General features: G+C 43.7%; 1 protein-coding gene across 1 annotated transcript in view; it reads left to right on the forward strand.

Annotated features, from left to right (window-relative positions):
* LOC146194057 (ran GTPase-activating protein 1-like) overlaps positions 1-14,951 on the forward strand; it is a 98,673-nt gene that overhangs the window by 38,909 nt on the left and 44,813 nt on the right. Inside the window, exons 5-7 of the mRNA XM_084602952.1 lie at positions 180-359; positions 4,226-4,384; positions 8,829-8,942. Coding sequence (XP_084459078.1) covers positions 180-359; positions 4,226-4,384; positions 8,829-8,942 — 453 coding nt within the window. The remainder of the gene's footprint in view (positions 1-179; positions 360-4,225; positions 4,385-8,828; positions 8,943-14,951) is intronic.

Raw genomic sequence — 14,951 nt, forward strand, 5'->3', positions numbered from 1 at the left:
ACGCGGGATTGTTTTAATTGGAAGAATGTAAGGGAAGGCATTTGCCTTTCTGGGGTATAGTCTGCTGATGATGACCTACTTTGGAGAATTGTATGTTGTGACAGCAGTGGCTGTCTGTCTATTGCGCTGATCTCTAATTGTGTCCTGGCATTGCAAATGCTGACCACTATGTGTTGCAGGTTCTTCGGCTGAACAATAATGGCCTGGGCACTGGGGGTGCTGCCTTATTGGCCAAGGCCCTGACAGCCTGCATCACCGAGAGTACAGCAGCTGGCAAGCCCTTGGCTCTAAGGACCTTCATCTGTGGTCGCAACAGGCTGGAGAACCCCGGGGCTATTGCCTTGAGTGCTGTGTTTGGCGTGAGTTTCGCCCCATTTATGGAACACTTTTATTCTGGTGGGGCATGCAAATTCAGTAGAGGCAAAAAGAAAGGCGCCCATGCCTTCTGTGTATGAAGTTGGTGCAAATAAAGACCTCCATCCGTGTGGTCAAAAATTTGGAGGACACTTAAGCTTCGCCTTTAAGAATGGAACGCGATAGTGTTATCGCGCCCCGTTCGCACCGTATACTCATTTGCTTGTCGCGCTTTTGAGTGACACAAAGACTTAGTTCACATGATACAACACTCGTTAACTTGTCCAAAGCATGACTGTTTGGTAATTACTTGTTCTGAAACGTGATTCTGACATTATAGCACAAGAGACACCGTAGTGCGCCCGGCACTGGTAGACGCAACCGCTTTGATTACACGTCTCTCAAGAGCGAGCTCATGTTCCGACGCTTTATGCCCTAGCAGTGACGTCATCGCTTCCCCTAACCGCCTCTGCGAGAGAACCTTTCTGTTCCAGTTCGCGCGTACAAGCGTTCCTTCGCTTACAATGCGACTGAGGCGTGCACTGAGAAGGGAGGCTCTGTTTCGAATTCTTACATAAAGCAACTTGCTATACTCATTTTTATTATTAACCCTTCCGGGACGTAGAAGCGCTGCCAGCCACCTTGCCGAAACGCACGGGCCTCAAGTTGCAATCGTAGATCGTCGGCAACATTGTTGCCGATCCGAGCCGGCGTGATGAGAATCTCGGAGGCCATGCCCCGTCTATCTTATTCCGTGCGCCACACGCATAACGGCGCTACGTGCACGCCAAGCGAAGAGGAAGTACAGCGGAAAAGTAATTTGCCACTCGCTTAACTGTGTGTTCTGTAATTTGCATGCTCATAATTATTATTATATGTCACAATACACTTCTCTAAGGGACATTTCTGAGACAACACCGTAATCAATAGACACGCCTTTGTCCATTTCAAACCATTTAGCTAGCGTGGCGGAGTGGTTAGCGTGCTCGTCTCGCACCCCGGAGGCCCACGTTTGATTCCTCAGGTCAGCGATTTTTCCTACTCGTTTTTATTTATTAATGCTTCTGGGATTTTTCGCTCACGACCAACGCCGGACGACGCGGGACGGCGGCTACCGCCGCCGACTTTTCTGCGACACGGGGCCCTTAATGCTATCGCGTTAAAATTTCTCTGAAGTCATCCACCGTGGTATCTCCCGTAGCCTGAGTCGCTTTGGGTTATAAGTTTAACAGAACCAAACCAAAGGGTATATATTATTCTGCACTGGGTGGAAGTAGCGGTGAGAGTTAATTTACTTTCTTAATGGTGATGCCAGAATTCTGATAATCACTGAAAAGAATGAATCAAGACGCAGGGTTTCATATAGATTCTAATTGATTGACAGGCATCTCTTGACTTAAGCTTCGGGCGGATGCTGCATGTTGTAGTTTAGTAAGAACTAAACATTTGTAATGAAGTAATTTTACACTTGGGGGGGGGGGGGGTAAAATTGTAGCAATTATAGCTTAACATGCCATTAGCATTCTTTGGTGCATGACTTACATGTGTCTTCTAAGAAAGAATAGAAATATATAGTCTAACTGTTTGTATCAGGAGACAGATTCAAGATTACTATGTTATTACTCTTTGAGGATTCTTTCCCTGCAGGAGCTGCAACGGATTTCCGCCTTGCCCCATTTTATCGTGCATTAAGGCACTGAACTTGCATTTTAACTTTTGCTTCATACTGAGGTCGTAGGCTTACTCAGAGGTGCCACCTCCTTGTTGCGTTCTTGCCAGAAAAGCAGGGATTTTGACCTTGAGTATTTCACATGGTTTATGGTGACACATTTTCGTGGTTCCAGTTTCTCCTTGTGGTCGCAGCTCATATGAGGTTGATTTTTCATCTTTATTGGTACTTTCCTTGGTTTGTTTATTACCAACATTCACGGGGTGCTATTGCTTTCATGGTCTATTTACTTCTGCCGAGGCGAGGCTGGTAATGTGGTTCCATGGTGTCCTCTTCTCCCTGCACTGGCTGCAGTAGCTCTTCCGACTCTTTTTACATCCTAACTGCTCAGTCTGAATTGGCCTGACTCATGGCACGCCATTTTCCAGAGGGAGCACTTCTGGACTTCAGATGCTGCTACTCTGGCGCTATATAAGCAGTGAGCGGACACCCGTCGTGCATGTACAGAATGCAGCAAGACACTGTGCATAGCACCATACTTCAAGGGCTAGCACACTGTTAAGAGGTATTGAATGTCTTTACAGTTTCCAGTGATCCTGTCACTAAAAAAAATTTCCCTAATTTTTCGTCTCAGTGTACGCATAATGTATGTTCAAAAGCAGCAATAAAATAATAGGCTCTGTGGGAATGTTTCTTCTTTTGTGCTGAACAATTCAACCTTAAAAAGTTCATGGTTGTATTTTCGCGGTGTCATATTATGACGAGGAACGTGCATGTGTTTATATTTGCTAGGGCTTAGTTATATTCAATTTACCACAGATTAGCCCAGTCAAGATCCTAGTTCTACTGAAGGATAGCTACATAATGATTTCAGTTATAACACTCACCCGCAGAAGAAATTCAATCCACAATGATAAGCCATAAAAGCACTAAAGAATGTTAGCTTCAAGAATATTTAGTTGAACACAGAATAGATGATTAGAAGAATTTTCAAATGCCTTTTAAAAATCAAGAAACGTGTGAGGGCTAGAAGTTAAGTGTTGCAAGAAAATAATTTTTCTACTCCACGTTATCAGTACAGGAAGAAGGGGACAGTAGAAAGAATGCCAGGTGAGAGTAAATTATGGACTCTGTGATTTTACAGGGAATGCTAGCATGAGAAGTGGGCCAATCATTATGTGGGTAATGTTCATCATCAGACTTACGCTGGAGAATCATCTTCCTGACGTTTAGAAGAAACGAGTATCTTATGTAAAAGCGATAGAAACCAAAACATGAAAAGTGTGTGTGTGCACACATCAGTCAGGACTGAATGTGTAAGTTTAGTCTCTTAATAGGTAGGCACCATGGTGGTTGTGGCTGCATTTAAACAGGATAGAGCTAAAGATTACTTCTAATTCACACCTCCTGTCACAGTTTCAGTATGTGCACAAAGTTAGGTGACTACATAATAAGGCCGGCCATGTTACATTTTGTTTTTATCTTTTACTCTGATTGTAAACATTACCTCCTGTCACAGTTTCTGTATGTGCACAAAGTTAGGTGACTACATAATAAGGCCGGCCATGTTACATTTTGTTTTTATCTTTTACTCTGATTGTAAACATTACCTCCTGTCACAGTTTCAGTATGTGCACAAAGTTAGGTGACTACATAATAAGGCCGGCCATGTTACATTTTGTTTTTATCTTTTACTCTGATTGTAAACATTACCTCCTGTCACAGTTTCAGTATGTGCACAAAGTTAGGTGACTACATAATAAGGCCGGCCATGTTACATTTTGTTTTTATCTTTTACTCTGATTGTAAACATTACCTCCTGTCACAGTTTCAGTATGTGCACAAAGTTAGGTGACTACATAATAAGGCCGGCCATGTTACATTTTGTTTTTATCTTTTACTCTGATTGTAAACATTACCTCCTGTCACAGTTTCAGTATGTGCACAAAGTTAGGTGACTACATAATAAGGCCGGCCATGTTACATTTTGTTTTTATCTTTTACTCTGATTGTAAACATTAGTCCAGAACCAACTGTCACTGTCGCATGGCCAGTTGTATACAAACGGTTGCCTGGAGACAAAGGTTTGTCACTGGTTTTAGCACTGTTTTCATCTCGTGTGCACTCTTCTAGTTGTGTCGGCCAGTCCTGTTGTCTGCCTAAGCCTTGCTTTCTTTTCTTTTTTTTTTTGCCTTGGTGCAGAAACTGAATTCTCTGCAGGAAGTTGCTCTGCCTCAGAACGGCATCTACCACGAAGGCATTGCTGCGCTGGCCAAAGGTCTGGTATGCAACAGGGACCTTCGTGTGCTGAACCTCAATGACAATACATTCACCCCAGAAGGTGCCCGACACATGTCACAGGTATTGTGACGACATTCTCATGGTCACCACCCCTGAGCCCTCATCATAATCAGTTCTGGAAAATAGACAGATGTCTGCTGTTTGATGGCAGATTGAAGTTGGCGTGCATTGGTTGGTTGCAGCGCTTTGATGACAGAGTGTCTGCCTTCGCGAAAACAGAGCAGGAAATGCAGGCTATACTAGATCCACCTGAGGTTGTTTTCACACTCTGATGAAGTCAAGTACTTCTTTTGCTTCTGCCTCTGAGGCAGTACAACACTAAATTTCTGTGCAATAAATGCACAATTTGCCCCTGAATGAAGGTCAGTAAAGCCATAAAAATGCCAAGAAAACTAATTTTGCTTGGCATACACGTTGGGACGAGTTTTCCTTAGTGTCTGAAATTAGCTCCTCGTGGGCATTATCGTCACAGGCAGATATCATTCATCGAGTGCTGGCAGTCACGGAGAAATATATTTTTGCAAACAGGTTCTTTTGGAACGAAGCTCCGTGAAGAGTTGTGGTTCTGAGATGTGAGGCCAAATGGGGTTCCTGTTTATAGAAAACAAATTTCCGCAAACAGGAAGTCTCACTGCTGTTCCTCAGTCCACACAAAACAAATATGGTACTGTATTTGCACGAATATGTACAGAGTGAGATTTTTTTATTGATTTTTTGGTTTCAGAACACTTCTCGCGTTACATTTTAATCTAGCTAGGAATTCATTTAGTTGTGGCACCACAAGAACGAGACCAGCCGTCGCCGAACTGTTCTTTCTCAATCCTTCCGTGCGTGGTTTGAAAATGTCACACGGCAAGCTGCCGAGGGTGATGCGATCGTCTTCGAGAAAGGCGCACCTTCCAGTGCGTGGTGCGGAGTTCGATATGTTGAACGACCGGTGAAATTAGAGTTCGATATACAACGCAGCTTTCCTATGCTTTTACGTGGGATTTTCAAGGGGGCATTCTGTGAGTTTTATATAACCAAAATTCGAATTATCTGGTTTCGACTGTATAACTAGACTTAGAGTATAGATATCTTGAAGATGCACTTTCCCTGATATGGTTTGAGTTGTTTCACATGCCTTTTTGACTCGACCATTTTGACATGAACTGGACTGCGCATGTCACATGTTTTTGTTCTTTGTGTTTGTTTTTCTGCATTCTATATAATTTGCATGTCCCAATAAATTTTTGTCAGTTGATAGTGAGCACTTGTTCTGTCCCCCTTCGTCTCGGTCCTTGTTCTTGTGGTGCCACAAATAAATGGATTCATCCCAATTTGCCCAGTTTTCGACCCTTCTGGGTATGTTTGGGCAAAAACAGTTTCTTTCCTGCGCTGTTCAAGATTGCTACAGCAACTTCACCACCATACTCGCTAGCTGCTAGAGGGAGCCAGCTTTCGGATGACCTTGGGGTCACGCAACGCACATGATGAATTTAGAGTGTGGCTATGAACATGGAAAGAAGCTTGTATGGACCGTTGAGAAAGAGAAGGCAAGAAAAAGGTGAAGCGGTGTAGGGAAAAGAAAGAAACACAAAAGGACGCACGAGCGGACAGTACGAAACTCGTAGCAGTGGTGGCGCAGGGGCAGAGCATGTGGGTTAACTTATTGCAGACTTTCCTGCACTGGACGATGTCAGTGAAGTGCTGTCTCTGAAGTAACATCCACATATTTGTTGGTCCTGTATTTTTGCGTGCCCTCTCCACATTCTTTTTTCCCGAGCCGTCAGCTGGCTTGAAGAGGCAGAGTTGCGTCTGCCAACCTTCCAGCTTCACCCTGGGGGCTCCTTGTTTTTGACTGAAGTTTCCGATTGTGCCCTCTATCTCCAAAAAAGTTGCTTCTGCATATACGAGAGCAGTTTTTGGTAAGCCAGCACTGCGGGATCTGCAAATGTATCATAATAGCCAACATCAATGGCCGCACTAGCACCGTCGTTGTCACCATCAGCCAAAGTCAAATCAACCAAATGAGCTGTAGCTGGTTGCATTTGCTGTTGCAGCTGATTTTGTGTGCATGTTTAGGGTTAGCCAGGCCACCTGTGTGCGTTGTACAGTGTAAAGTAAGGGAAGAGATATAGTTTTTGTTCTCTTGCACTCGTGAATATTTGTGCTGCGTGACATCGAGGGAAGGTGAAGATTTGCATTTCGCACAATGTGTCGATGCTTGTCTCAGGATAGCAAAACGTGATTTGAGGCTGAAGCTAGAATTGATTTCCGCTCATCGGTTTCTCCTAACCCTCCAAAATCTGCTGCTGGTGAAAGACTATCTGGACGTCGTATGGATTACTGCAAAATGACTCATCGGTAGGGGTGAAAGTGCTGCACCGACCTGTTCTGTGTCTAAATGGCAACTTACGTGGTAATTGACCATCTCAAGTGTACAACACCAAATTTACCCAGTTTTATCATCGGTACTGGATGCTTGCTACAAAAGCACGCAGCACGCAGTGGTGTTTGTAATAAAGCTGTTAACGACGCTTTCACAAAAGAACGTGCAACGAGTCTTTCTTAACTGAAATTAATAGCAGCTGATTGATTCCACTGCTGTTTGCAGCCTCTGTCATTTGTCTGTTTTTCTTTCACGAACTTGAGAAAAATCTTTACCACCATTGAACTCCCAAATAATTCTGGCCAATAAGATTCAGAATCAATTTTTGTGCAGTTTTTGGACTAAAGTAAGTTCTGCTTGTTTCGACCCCTGTTTGTTCGGTTTATATAATTTGAACTAGGAGCACGGACCCGACCAATGGCCATTTAAAGGGGGATATGTGCGAAAAGTGACTTACCATTGCAAATGGCGCCGCAACGGCCTATCGCTGCTCTTTGTTTGCGTCCAACTTGGTATATGTCAACGATGGGCCGCATTCGCCATGTGGACTGGTAGCCAACGACATGTTGAGGTACAACACGCTCCTCCAGCGATCCTCGAAACAGCCTTCCCGAACCTGAATCGCATGAGACTGTAGTTCCCGCGCACATTGTGCACGCTGTGGCAGGTATGAAGACAGTCGGAAGTTTGCCATTTCTGAAATCGGATACTTTTGGATCTGCTTTTACTTCCAGCGGCTGCGATTAGGTGCGCATTGGACGCTGCTTGGGGCTTCACTACTTTTTTATTTCTGTTTTGACGTGGTGTTTTAACGCATACGCATATGTCCTGTGCATGCATCCACCTTCTGCTTCCAGCTATATAGTAACGCGGTTCACTGCACTGCCTCACTGTGCTCTGCGGTGAAGCATCATCAAAATGCGAGGGGGCCGCTTAGGACAGCGGCATCAATCATTACTACTGAGTAGCCCTGCGAACAGGTAGGGAGGCTTTTACGATTAAGGAGCAATCTTTCAACCTTGTGCACAAAGCAAAGCACTTTACGAAGCTGGGAAAATCTATTTTTACAAGGGCTCAAATGCAGCTCATGCAGGTGTTCATCAGGCAGAATTACTGTTATGTAGACTACTTTAGATGATTTTTACAATTCCATTCGATAACTAGAGCTTTAGGTCAATTTGAAAATTTTTTCTGCTTCATTGGACGCCAAATTAAACAGAACTTACTATAGCTGTGAGCAGAAGAATGCGCTTAAGTAGCATTTAATGCCATCAGCCTGGTTCAAAGTGCTCCAAAATAGCCCATAAATTGCTCCAAGCATGCTCCGAAATCTGACTTTTGTTGCTTTCATGCCTGGTCCAAAAAGCTAGAGCCTGCTTCCACCCCTGCGTTGGGTACTGCCTCCAGCCCTACCTGCATTGGCATGAGTAAAATATCTCCCAATTTGTTATCTCGCCAGATTTGGCAGGTGCGCAGAGTTCACGTTGTAAAATCACATTGTTTTTTTTTTTTGTTTTTTTTTTCTGTTTTCGTGAAGTCTCAAACTCCCAACCGACATTATTTTTGTAGTCACATTGTTTGCATGTGTCTAAAACAGGAGCAGGCTGAATGCAGTTAAATACAGGTAAAGTATGTATAGCTGCTGAAAAGAGTTTCCAGCATGCCTAAATCACAAGGAAAAGGGATCTGATTGAAGATGTGGCCTTTTCCTGGTGGTTGGCATGTGGGTTGTGCAGAGAAATGAAGGGTACACCTCTTAGGTCCTGATTGCACGCGTAAATTGCTAAGTAATGCATTTTTGTGGCTTCTGTGTTTCCGGAAACTTTGGTGGGCCGCTGTGCAATGATAGTAGGTTGCCTAGGTGATTAGTGTGAACAATGTCATGAGTTGCAAAACAGAATCTTCAGCAAGTTGGCACATCTTATATGAAAGCTTTATTTGAAAAATGCCCTGTGTCTATTTTGAGCGCCAATAAATTATTCAGTTCTTTTATGTAACGACTGTTAGAGCAAAGCGTGAAACTAACCTCTCGGTTACCTAGTATGCCATCGAGCTCATTTCATTGTCGGCACAAGCATTTCTTCAGTGGTTTGCAAGCTTGATCCATGATGGTCATCGCTCATTTTTTTTCAGGCACTGTGTCATCTCAACAAGCTCGAGATTATCAACTTTGGCGACTGCTTGATACGGACTGCTGGAGCTAAAGCAATAGCAATTGCTCTGAAGGATGGTCACAGCACACTGAAGGCAAGTGGTTGTGCCCCTCAATACTTTTTGTCTTCTGTGGGTGGGTTGCTGCATCATGCATACATGAATCGTGTGTAAGTTGTTGGGTTGGAATCCACTCATTGGATCAGAGCAGAGCAGCTACACTATATTGGCCTGCAGGGGCTATGGTGATCGACTTTCCAAAACACTTTTGATAGCAGGGTAGTCGGGCAGTGTAAACAGATTAACCTTTGAACAAAATGTTTTTTAGGTGAAGAAAACATGAAAAGGACTTCTCCTTTGTACTTAGTCCGCTTTGTGCTTGCAGTACTGTGCTGGCAGCGTGTTGTAGTCTTGCAGGTCTGTTTACATGCTTGCATTGCCATTCTCATAGTGCCAGACACTACTGCTGTACAGTTGAACCCCAATATGTCGAACCTGAATAATTCAAATTTTTTTGTATTGTATTGGGGTTTTTTGGTGCATAAGCAACTGAGGCTATCATGCGCCAAGAGCAAGGTTAAAATTTGTTCTTATTTAAAAAGGGGAAAAAGGTTCGTTAAAGTTTACAGTTTATTCAGAACGTCTGCTTCTTTTAAAAAACTAAGAACACATGTTAAGTTTATTATTGCTCTTTCTCCTAAAAGTAATTTGGGATGAAAAGGGATGGCACGATCATAAAAAATAGTGAAATGCTTTCTCCGTAGTGTCTCTAGTTTTGGGCATGTAATCAGGATGTGGTTGACGGTGAGCACTTCTCCGCATTCTCCACACGTAGACTTATCTTGTTTCATTAGTAAAAAGTTATGTGTGAGATGTGTGTGCCCGATACGCAGACGGCATACTGTAACCTCCATGAAGCGTTCCTGATGAGTGCTTGTTTCCCATTCTTCTATTACGGGCTTTACGAGGTGCAATTTATTGCTTTCTTGGTTATTCCATATAGACTGCCATATATCCTTTTGTTTTCGTTTAACTTTATGCAATCCTTATAAGGTATGTTTACTTTCTCTATTTCTTTCCTGCCTGCTTGAGCAGCACACACGTCCGCTCTCTCATTTCCTTCAATGCCCATGTGGCTTGGAACCCAACAGAATATTATGTTACGTCCTTGGGTTGAGATCTTTATTACATCGTGTATTATGTTACCGAGTCATGGCATGACTGCATTTCTGGAGTTTAGAGCTGTGAGTACACTCAGTGAATCTGTATAGATAACACTGTTCTCGGTGCCCTCATACACAATTTTTGCTACAGCTACCAGGACAGCATAACACTCGGCTGCAAATACTGATGCACATTGAGGAAGTCGAATAATTTTTTCGGAGTTCTGATCCACTACAGCGCAGCCCACATAGGAGGCAGTTTTTGATCCGTCCGTGTAAAACTCTGTGCATTTGCTGTATTTCTCTTTTAGTGCGCGATATTCTTGTAATATATGTTCTGTAGGAGTTCCGCTCTTTTTGAACTGTGTAAGAGTGAGGTCACAGACTGTTGGAAAGTTGTACCATGGGGCCAGGGGCCTATTTTCTTGAGCGACATCAGGCAAGGTGTCCAGTATATGGAGCTCACGGCAAATGTCTTCAAATCGCATTATCAATGGTCTTGTTGTCTGAGGCTTATTTGTGAATATTGTTCGGGAGGGGCAAGTTGTGACAATCGGGTAACAGATGTGTTTTTTCCGTGTCCTTATTTTGAGAACATAAGCGCATGTGAGTGCATTTCGTCTTGTCTTTCAGTGAAGGCTCGTTCGTTTCCACATAAAGACTATTTATTGGGGATGTTCTGTACGCTCCGCACGCAAGGCGAAGGCCTAAGTTATGTACTGGGTCTAATTTTTTAAGGTATGAAGGTCTAGCTGAACCATATACTATGCTCCCATAGTCTAAGCGTGAGCGTATAACAGAGCGGTATATATGTAGAAGACATGCCCTGTTGGATCCCCAACGTTTCCGCGAAAGAACTTTCAGTATGTTGAGAGATTTGGAAGCTTTCTTTTTCAGTATATTTATGTGTGGTAGAAATGTAAGTTTTTTGTCGAACATAATGCCTAGAAATTTGTGTTCAGTTTTCACCGGTAATTCTTTTTTATTTAAGAGGAGGACAGGGCTGTTCTGAATGCCTCGCTTGAGCGAAAACATAACTGCCACCGTCTTTGGTTATATTGAACTCACAGAATATCCCCTTGAAAATCCCACGTAATAGTATAGAAAAGCTGCGTTGCCTTCGGCTGTTTGCCACAAGACGTTTTCACGTTTCCAAGCTACAACAGTGGCTTCAACAGTTCGGCGCCGCGCCCTTTTCCCAAAGGTGTGCGCGTCTGCGGTGATCATTCGCCGCGCGCCAGCACGTGACGTTTGCGAGCCATGTGTGTGAAGGAACGAGAGAGGACCAGTTTGGCAACGGCTGCTATGGAGTAGACGCAGCCAATGCAGCCGTGGTGTTCTAGAGAGGGGAAACAAGGCAATAGAAGCACAACCGTGTGCTCTTTCCCAGTCTTCATTTGCACGCACTAAGCATGCACAGACAAGCCAGCTCAGATGCTTTCCAAGGTAGATGCACTTTCTCCAGTGTCTGTTGTGTCATGCTCAACGGACGTTAAGGAGAGGCAGATTTTTTATTTATTTTTTTTGCGAGAGTCGTTCATTGATGTTGGTCGTGCTAAACATGTGGTGTAGCGTAAGCTATGGCGGCTGCAGACATTAAGAAACTGCAGATTTTGTTTTGCAAAAGTCATTCATCATTGCATCTGTGAATCAACAAAAGCCTGCGAGCTGCGGTCATGACACCGGCTTTTAGCATTGTTTGCTTCAAACGAAATTTGCAGCTAACACACTTTCCAATGATTTTTGGCAGTGGATTTCGCCCACCCCGAACGCGGTGTAATAAATCGAACCAGGTTTGTGCAGTCAAGCCATTAGGGCACTCTGCCAAGTTCGCTCTCTGCTACCGCAGGAGCTCACTTATCATAAATATAGTCAAAAGCATTTTTAGTCTCAATAAACCTATGGTACATCTTATTTTTTATCTTAATTTTCTCATATAGCGCTTTAGTGATCCATGGTTTTCTAAGCTTCTTACTTTTCACCTATTTTGCTTTCAACAGAAATGCTTCATCATAATATGCAAGAAATTTGTGAATGAAGCCTTTGTATGCCTCATTTACATCGCTCATCTCATATATACTATCCCAAGAAGCACTCTCGATCAGTGATTTGAATTTATCGAGGGATTTTTCATTAATATCTCTTACCTTATAAGGAAACGCGGAAATTTCTTGCTTATTCATTTCAAGAGGAACAAAACAAAAAACAGATAGATGGTCACTGATGTCACTAGTCAACACACCAGACATGCTTTCAGAAACTAACGAATTTGTAATGCAGATATCTAGCAAGGTAGAAGTAAGAGTTATTCTTGTCGGTAAGGTTATGTTGTTAGAAAACGCATATGTATGAATGATAGTGTTTAGTTCCCGTGAAATGTTATCAGAATTTGTATTTATCTTAACATCACCCGTAAGAGCAAAAGGAAGCTTGGTGGAACCCAGGAATTCCATTAGATTTTGCAAGAACCGGAAAAAGTGGGACCTACTACCAGCAGGTGGTCTGTATATTGTAGCAACCGTGATGTGGGGCAATGCTATTACCAAACATTCAACATTTGCCATCATGATTGAAAAATCTTCTGTGAGCATAACAGTTTTTTACATAAATTGCAACACCACCGCTTCTGCCACTTGACCTATGTAAACCATTGTAATTATAACCAGGAAAAGAAACGTGATCGTCATCACAAGTCAGCCAGGTCTCAGTAAACAAAAGTGCATCAAAGTTTACTTTCAAAGATTCCATAAACAAATTGAGGCGATCACTCTTATTCTTCATGCTACGGGCATTGATATGAATTGCAGAAAATCTAGTTTTGTCTGGGCCAAACATTAGTGAAAGCATCATTATTATAATACTGACATGAGAGTTCAAAATCCATGAAAAAATATCAGCAACAGTATATCTCTACAGGTGCACACATTATTCAGTCATCTTCTCCAAATCAGAAAGATCACGGATCCTCAGCACATCACCTGTCTCATTCTGGCGCGCAAATACCTTACATCCAGAGGTCCAAACAAATTTCCATCCCACTTGCCTTTTGTGTGCAATAGCAGCCCCAAGCAACTTTTTGTTGGCTTGTGTGAGGTCCTTGAAATCCTGAAATCCTTTGTTTTTTAGTTTTGTAAAGAAAGGCATGTCGCTCGTCCCTTTTCACATATCGAACCAGAATATTGGTCTCAGAGTTTTGTGTCAGAAACGTGTGACTTTCGTCGATGTCCGCTTCAGAGACAGGCTCGTCAATTAGTTCTTCAATTTTCATCACAATGTCCATCTGTTCAGTTCAGGCGTTCAGTCGTGTCCGACTCTTCGTGACCCTATGGACCATGTCACGCCACGCTTTCCGGTCTCTCACTATCTTCTTAACATCACATAGCTTCATCTGCAATGCCTCGAGAATGCCATCTAACCATCACGTTCGCTGCCTACCCCTTCTCCGGCGACCCTCAACCTTTCCCAACATCAAATCTTTCTCCAGCGACTCCTCTCTTCTCATCAGATGACCAAAGTAGCTGAGCTTTAACTTTAGAATTTGACCCTCCAATGAGCAGTCAGGGTTTATGGTCGACAATATCGACTGATTGATCTTCTGGCAGTCCAAGGAACTCTTAACCCTTTCACTGTCACGAACGTACCGGTACGTATTCGCGTTTCCTCCCCGCAGTGTCAATAACGTACCCGTACGTATTCTATCTTGCGTTCAAATCTTCGCGCCTCACCGTAAAGCTACCGCGCTTGGACTTGCTCCGCCATCTGTTGAATCTTTCTACAAGCTGATATGCTTGCTCCGCGCCGATATGACACATATATGGAAGAGTATGGTGCGACCGCGCCCGCCCGTTCTTTGCTCGTGGGAGGGGGCGTGGTCGCTCCGTGACACTACTCTCTCGAGCGAGCGATCCTTCGGCGCGCGCGCGCGGTTATGGGTTCAAAGTTTGTTCTGCCATCTGCGGCAGGTTTGGAGGTTTTTATTTTTATTCTTTGTCGCGCTTCCGCTACGACGTGGCAAGTTCAGGGCCGTACGCGGTTGCCTCTCTCCGACTGACATATGACTCGATTGCTGCATTCGCTCTCTCCACGCGCCCTCGCTTGAGGACAGCTTGCCGTTAGCAGCAGCAGCACACGAGTGTTTTAGCCTCTTTCCATCTTTTTCTCTTTCGACTTCACTATGCACCGTTTCTCTCCCTTGTGCTGGCCACTGAATGTGCGCCCTCCGCGCGCGCTTACTTTCGGATGGCGGACCGCGCGGGACCTTCGACGGCTGACTGGAGCGATGGCTCTTCGGGTTTTGATTACCAGCCAAGCTCGGATTCGGACTCTGACACACCACACTCTGAAGAAGTATTGAGCGTGTTTTTTTTTATTTTATCATATATCATTTATAGTCAGACTGATGATGATGATGTTTATTTAAACACCTGCAGAACACTGAAATGTGCAAATTGCATTGACTAATTTATTTGTATACCCATCATAATGCAAAATAAATCTTTATGCTCGTTCCCTGATATGCTCGTTCTTTGAAACCAAGCCGACACTGGGGGTGCGTCCCGGTCAGAAACAGCTGACAGTGAAAGGGCTAAGCGTCTTCGCCAGCACCACAATTCAAACGCGTCAATTCTTCGGCGGTCAGCCTTTTTCACATTCCAACTCTCGCATCCATACATCACAACTGGAAAGACCATAGCACGGGTTATACGGATCTTGGTTGGCAGACTAATGTCTCTGCTCTTTACTAGGCGGTCAAGGCTAACCATTGCTCTCTTTCCCATCTGAGTCCACACCTTTTATCTCTAAGTTGTTCAGGCGGCTATATTGTTCAAGCTCATTTACTTTTTCCGACAGGCGCTTGTTTTCTTTTCTGAGGTCTTCATTGCATTTCAAAAGCTCAGCGATTTCTTTTCTGAGTGCTTTAACGTCGGTGCTAATTACTTTT

This window comes from Amblyomma maculatum, chromosome 4 (assembly GCF_055883805.1).
Source record: "Amblyomma maculatum isolate TAMU_Amacu chromosome 4, ASM5588380v1, whole genome shotgun sequence".
Classification (NCBI taxonomy): domain Eukaryota; kingdom Metazoa; phylum Arthropoda; class Arachnida; order Ixodida; family Ixodidae; genus Amblyomma; species Amblyomma maculatum.